General features: G+C 40.1%; 2 protein-coding genes across 2 annotated transcripts in view; both read right to left on the reverse strand.

Annotated features, from left to right (window-relative positions):
• The window catches only part of LOC144967042 (neuropilin and tolloid-like protein 1), a gene marked incomplete in the record, with an annotated part of 130,706 nt that overhangs the window by 3,017 nt on the left and 120,189 nt on the right, over positions 1–7,500 (reverse strand). Inside the window, 1 exon segment of the mRNA XM_078903797.1 lies at positions 4,072–4,260. Coding sequence (XP_078759923.1) covers positions 4,072–4,260 — 189 coding nt within the window.
• The window catches only part of LOC144966872 (procollagen C-endopeptidase enhancer 2-like), a 6,345-nt gene continuing 4,489 nt past the window's right edge, over positions 5,645–7,500 (reverse strand). Inside the window, 3 exon segments of the mRNA XM_078903577.1 lie at positions 5,645–5,715; positions 7,100–7,154; positions 7,156–7,294. Of these exon segments, the coding sequence (XP_078759703.1) occupies positions 5,645–5,715; positions 7,100–7,154; positions 7,156–7,294 (265 nt within the window).

Raw genomic sequence — 7,500 nt, forward strand, 5'->3', positions numbered from 1 at the left:
CCCCAGTGAGCAGGCTAATTTTTTGGGATGATTTTTTTTCTTGTGCTTTTCTCTGTTTTGTTTGCCCTTTTATATGGATTTTGTGAAATAATTTGGTAACAATAACTTTAGTTAACCCACACACTCGCGTCCATTAGTAAATGTGCTGAATGCCATAAAATTGAGTGACTTATCTATTTTAAAATAAACTTCTTGGTATTTGCAATTCTTGATTGACTCGCAACTTACTGAATGATGGTAGAATTCTGTGACAAATACCAAGAGGTTTTTCAAAGATAAACTCGACTAAAGGAGAGGCACTCGATTATAATAATGATAATAATAATAATAATAATAATTAATAATAATAATAATAATAATAATAAAAATTAATAATAATAATAATAAATAACCCTGAAAACTTTATATGCGCTATAACTCCGAGACACCAGACTCTAAGCGCTTAAATTACAAATTACTTTGGGCCGACACATACTCATTCACACACACAATCATACACACACACACACACACACACACACACACACACACACACACACAACACACAACAGAAACCAGACAGACCTATCTTGCTTCTCATACCATCTACTAAAAAACGAAACAGATATGTTTTAAGCGAACGTTCAAAAATAGACAAAGAGTTCTTTTTCACTAATGCTCTGTGGTAAGGCGTTCCAAACAGAGGGTCCGAAATTAGAAAAAGATCTTCCGTATTCGAGGGACAACTAGTTTGGTGGAATCACTGGCCGAACGTAAGGGGTGGGGTTCACGGGATTTTACGACATCCGGCAAACATACCGATGAGTACGAGTGTGTGGTTTGTCCTAAAGTTAGTTTCGCCGATAATTTGATACGTGAAACATTCAAATCTCTACTTTGGTCAAAGTAGAGGACTTTAACAGAGGACTGGTGCAGTATGTGGTCTAGTGGTATGACACTCGCTTTGAGATCGGAAGGACCTGGGTTCGAGCTTCGCTCGGCGCATAGTTGAGTCCTTGAAAAAGTTCTTTACTCACATTCTCTCACCGTACTCAGGTGTAAAAATGAGTACCTGGCCGTTATCAGCGTTTCTCTGTCCGAAAAACTGTAATATCGCATAACAGGCGCTATGTCTCGTCCTACATGTTTAATGTTGCTTGTTGACCAGGGACCCCTTGTAAAGTGGATATTGCGCAATATAAAAGCTCAATTAAAAAAAAAAAAGAATTTTAACAACTTATTAAAAGATTCAAATCAGAAATAGCAAAACTAGAATCATTTGAGGGAATGAAATAAATGGAACCTTAGCACTCTCGTGTATGGGATTCTGAAATCCTGTATTATTGCTTCACTGTAACTTGAGGGCACAGTTATTATTTTATGGAAATAACTCGCTTCGATGGAATTGTCAATAGCCAACGGGCCATTTAATCACTTAACTGCCGTACTCGGGGGGAGGGGGGGGGGGGGAATTTTAACAATTTTGGCAGAAAACTCTTCCTCAAATATCGATTGATTTAAATGACTCTCATCTCGCCAAAACCTCTCAAACCTGGGACTTCACGTAGGTGAATTACTAATGTAAACGTAAACAACGGTTTTTAATGAAAAGTTTATATATTTAAATACGTCATGATAAACTGTTAAGTTCTATTTGTTTTCTTTCTTTCTATAAAGGGACACCATTATCCTCTCACTTAAAATAACATGTGTCATCCAAACGACTTCCACCTCGTATATTCAGCTCTGTCTGAAGTCAGGAAGCTACGTACAAGGATTGCGGGACTTATTTCGGCTCGAAACAGGGGCAACGTCCATTATGCGCTTCATAGGGGTATCCGGCTTGTGGTCTAGTGGTATACACCCGCTTTCGGACCGGAAGGTCCTGGGTTCGAGCCTCGCGCTCGGCGCGTAGTTGAGTCCTTGGAAAAGACTCTTTACTCACATTCTCTCACCGTACTCGGGTTTTAAAATAAGTACCTGGCCGTTAACCGCGTTGTCTTGTCCGAAAAATTGTATATATCGCCAACAGGCGTCATGTCTCGTCCTATATGTTAAATGTTGCTGTTGATCAGGGACCCCTTGTAAAGCGCTTGAGCACATTAAGTGGATATTGCGCTATATAAAGCTCAATTTATGCGCTCGAGAGGGATATCCCCATTCCGTCTCTTTTTTTTTATCTTATTAAGCCAGTAGTTTGTAAAACAGTCTCTCCGTCGGACATCGGGGGCTTGTATTTCTGTCATTATCGGGCCCATTCTCTAGGCATTGTTGCCAGGGTTCCCGACACTATAGATAGCATATGCGCTTGGCGAAGAAGCTCATAACATTGGCATCCGGAAGTATAACGGACCAACACACACAAACTGTGTGTATCCATGAACGTTTACAGTCGGGTTAATACAGTTCAGTGAGCATTACTCATAAACGCGGATGGCAAAAAAAAAAAAACAATAACAAAGACCCGAATGACGTCAACTTCGAACTATCTATATGCTTGGACTTTTACATCTACTTTCTCAACGTTCTCACTTCTACCCCACACTAAGGCAATACTCCGCGGTGGAATAGCAATTGTACCATGGCGAAAAGTCCCCAAAAAGCGCTTGGTTGGTTACCCCAAATTGTTCAAGCCAGCTTCCTCAGAAGACTGTTTCGTTTCTCTATCTTCCGGGCAACTCCTTCGAGATGCACCGGATAGGTAAGGCTGCTGCGGTCCAACGTAACCCCCCAGGTACTTCGGATTCGGCTCATATGGGAGAAGCTGGTCCCCTGACGTTCAGTTTACGGGTGTGCCAGCCATTGCGTAGTGTGAGGTATCCACGGATTTTTTGTTTCATCTTCAGGTACTACTTGTCAATAAGTAGGATTTATAAGGCAGCAGCCTCTTATCGTGTCTCCGCTACATATTAAAATGTTATGACGATCAACCAAATTCAAAATCACCGCATTCGTGATCGAACCCGCCTGGTACAGAACAAATACAACCTATTTCGAAATAATGCTCTGGCAGTTCGGGCTCTTGTACATCTCATGAAAGGTGAAATCCCACTGATGAAGCGCATTTGCTGTTAGTCCGATGGCGAATGCCGTATCACAAGACCAAAAAGCCGCTCGATTTCTGACATTGGAAAAAATTTCAAAGTTCGAATTTATTATCATTTTAAACTCAGATATCATTTGTGCGGCTATTACTATGTGTTCTAGTGGTATGATACTCACCTCCAAATCGGAAGGTCCTGAGTTCGAGTCCCGCACTGTGCAAAGTCGAGTTGGCTAGGGATCCCCTGTAAAACCCTTTGAGCACGTTTTTGGACATTGCGCTATATAAAAATCTCAAGATTTTTTTTTCGTGGTCCCACTCATCTCGATATAATACCATCAGTTTATGAGATGGGGGGTCACAAATCATCATCATCATCATATCCTCTTTTTCACACCACATCATCCCATTTCCCTAGTAGACAAAACAGTTTCCATCCTTCTCCTTCCTGAGCTAACTTTTTTTTATCTCGTTCCATGTCTTATCACTTCTCTGCATTTCAGCTTCTTTCCTTCATAAATTATGTCATTGCAGAAACTTTTTAATCTAGGTTTGGTCGCCCAATCTAAAAAAAAGGATTTGATTTGTCCGTCTGCGTTTCTGTAACGGTTTGAGGTAAAAAATATCTGATTGAAATACTTTTTTTTTTTTTTTTTTTTTGATTTTTAACCTCAGGATGGAGAACACCCTATGTTTGTCGTCACTTGCCAATTTAGATTTATCTCCGTCTTTTAAATACGACAATATAAACAGAAAAAAACACACAAAAAAACCATAAAATAAAAACAGAAAAAACAAAACAAACAAAATCCAAAAAAAACAAAAAACAAAACAAAAAAAAAACATTAAATGATAACAGCAAAAAAAAAAAAAAAAAGAAAATTATAAATAAATAAATCATAAAAATAAAATAAATAAATAAACATATGTTTTAAAATGAAACAGAAAATGACTTGATTTTATATGACTTAATAACCCTGTACACTCTTAGATAGGGGGCTTTAGATAGGAATCATTGCTATCTACATACGTAGATGTAAATGACTTACCACTGAGGTCAAAGTCCATGGCATCGATGCGTACGAGGATCCTTTTGCCTTGAGGAACGTTGATGATCCAGGAACAGTTGACGGATGGAGGGAATGGCCTGGGATAGCCAGGAGACGTGATGGAGCCCGAGACTCCTGATACACGCTTATCTCCGCATGGTTCAGGGGTGTGGTCAAAGGGTTGGTGGTCTGGATAAAATAGATAGGAATATTATAGATGGAACGAGGTTGACGTCACTCAGGTCTTTGTTTTATTGTTTCTAGACAGCCTGTATATGATTAGTTCTCACTAAATGCGGCGATGTGGTCTTGTGGTATGACACTCGCTTTCGGATCGGAAGTCCTGGGTTCGAGCCTCGCACGGTGTATAGTTGAGTCCTTGGAAAAGGATCTTTACTCACATTATCTCACCGTACTCAGGAGTAAAATGAGTACCTGGCCGTTAACAGCGTTGTCTCTGTCCGAAAAAATTGTAATATCGCCTAGCAGGCGTCATGTCATTAGGGACCCTTTGTAAAGCGCTTTGAGCACGTGGATATTGCGCTACATAAAAGCTCAAGTTTTCACAAGTTATATCAATCAGACTATAAGCCTTAAAGTAACACACAGTTTTGTGAGTTGGTATGTTAAATATGACTGGCAGATGTTGTGAGCATTTTATCTATACGCAAAGCATCAATGGCGTTTTCCAAAGAAGAAGAAATGAAAATTTAAATTTCTGTTTTGTGTGTATGAGTTGAATTGTACATTAGTACGGCACCTATAGATAGTATGCGCTTGGCTAAGAAGCTCATAACATTGCCATCCGGAAGTATAACGGATCAACACACAAAACTGTGTGTATCCATGAACGTTTATAGTCGGGTTAATACAGTTCAGTGAGCATTACTCATAAACGCGGATGGCCAAAATCAATAACAAAGACATTAGTGACGTCATCTACGAACTATCTATAAGGTGCTATGCTACATCAGCATAAAAGCGTCACAGTCACAGGGAATTCACATATTGGGGGGAACCAAGCATGTCTGTTCCTGGCTAGAGTCACAATTTCGTCAATGGGCATTTTAAAGATAGCTCACTAAACTGTGTGAATTACTGACGGAACTTTACGGTCGGCCAGTGATTCCACAAAACTAGTTGTCCCTCGAATTCGGAAAAATGCTGGAATGAGATCCTTTTCTCATTTCGGACCCTCTGTTTGGAACGCCTTACCACAGACAGAGCATTCGTCAAAAAGAATCTTTGTCTATTTTTAAACGTTCGCTTAAAACATATCTGTTTCGATTTTAGTCGATGGTATGAGAAGCAAGATAGGATTGGTTTGTGTTGTGTGTTGTGTTGTGTGTTGTGTGTGTGTGGTGTGTGTGTGTGTGTGTGTGTGTGTGCTTGTGTGTCTAAATGATTATGTTTCAGCCAAAGTAATTTGTAATTTAAGCGCTTAGAGTCTGGTGTCTCGGAGATATAGATAGCGCTATTATAATTTATTCAGTTATTATTTATTATTATTATTATTATATTATTATTATTATTATTATTATTATTATTATTATTATTATTATTATTATGATTATTAATGACTAAGATAGAGCTGAAATACAACGGGTTGGTTTGCCAGAATTGCCATAACTCTTATACTCAAATCTGACAAAAATAAATAAAATAAAAATAGAGCTTTTTATATAGCGCAATACCCACTAAATGTGCTCAAAGCGCTTTACAAGGGGTCCCTGGCCAACAGCAACATTTAACATGTAGGACGTGACGCCTGTTAGGCGATGTTACAATTTTTTTCGGACAGAGACAACGCCGTTCACGGCCAGGTACTCATTTTACACCTGAGTAAGGTGAGAGAATATGTGAGTAAAGAGCCTTCTCCAAGGACTCAACTATGCGCCGAGCGAGGCTCGAACGCAGGACCTTCCGATCCGAAAGCGAGTGTCATACCACTAGACCACATGGCCGCGCAAATAGTGATTTTAAAATATGATATTAATTTATCGACTGGATTATTTTTTTTCGTATATCAAATAAACTTTTTCTTTCAGATTTGTGAGCTCATTTTGTTATAGAAGGCACGAAATTGACGTAATTCAGCTCATTTTTAAATGTTTTTTGACAGTCATTTTGGTGATTACTTCTCATTAAATAATACCAGTCAAACTATAACCGTTCAAGGTTACACACAATTTTTGTGTCTTTGTGCGTTATATTCCGGCTGGTGGATGTTGTGAGAATTTAACCCCAAACGCATTAGCATTAATATCATAGGCTCTCAAACAGCAATAAATTGTTGTTAAAGACCCTATATCACGCGTGTTAAAGTATCATAGCCAGCGACCTATACATAAATTGCCTGGTAAGGTCGCGGGTTCGAGCCCCCATCGCCGCGAGAAATCTTTAGTCTCTATGGTTTTCTGGCACTTTCCTACTCACTTCATTTCTTGTTTTTGCTATTAGTGATATGTATTTAATCTTACGACATTTTGCGCACTAACTGGTGTGCACAATTGTGTAGGTCAATCAAGCGTTACTTTTGCCGCTAATAATATACAAGAGCTTTGGACCTTATGAACGCTTCCAGCGCTTCCAGTAGTATCATATAGACTCACAGCACACAATGTGCGGCTATGTGGTCTTGTGGTATGACACTCGCTTTCGGATTGGAAGGTCCTGGGTTCGAGCCTCGCGCTCGTCGCATAGTTGAGTCCTTGGAAAAGACTCTTTACTCACATTCTCTCACCGTACTCAGGTCTAAAATGAGTACGTGACCGTTAACAGCGTTGTCTTTGTCCGAAAATTGTAATCTCGCCTAACAGGCGTCATGTCCCGTTGAATGTGGCTGTTGACCAGGGACCCCTTGTAAAGCGCTTTGAGCCCATTTAGTGGATATTGCGCTATATAAAAGCTCAATTAATGTATTTTCATGTCATCCTGTACCACAGGAAAGATTACCCATCAAGCAATAAGGGACTTAGGAGAAAGAAAGGGGAAATATGGAGAAAATCCGGATAATGAAATCTCGTACCATTTCCCAAGAACCGGTAGTGACCGTGAAAACCGGATGCTAAATTCTGCCCAAAGATCGGTGACGAATCGGATTTCCAACTTGGACTGTGGTGACGTAATTTCCTGTGGGGTCTTGCGGCCACAGAATCGATCAAGACGATGCTGTACTCCCCTTTTATCTACGGTGAACACGTCCAGGTAGTCATATCTGCAACTGACGAGAAGGGGAGCAATGAGATCTCTCTCTCGCTCTCTCTCTCTCTCTCTCTCTCTCTCTCTCTCTCTCTCTCTCTCTCTCTCTGTCTCTGTCTCTCTCTCTCCACTCTCTCTCTCCCTCTCCCCCTCTCTCGTCTCTCTGTTCCCTCTCTCTCTCTCCCTCTCTTCTCTGTCCCTCTCTATCTCTGTTCTCTCCCTCCTCTC

Source organism: Berghia stephanieae, chromosome 3, assembly GCF_034508935.2.
Source record: "Berghia stephanieae isolate SIO BIC M18660-M18661 chromosome 3, UCSD_Bste_1.3, whole genome shotgun sequence".
Taxonomy (NCBI): Eukaryota; Metazoa; Mollusca; class Gastropoda; order Nudibranchia; family Aeolidiidae; genus Berghia; species Berghia stephanieae.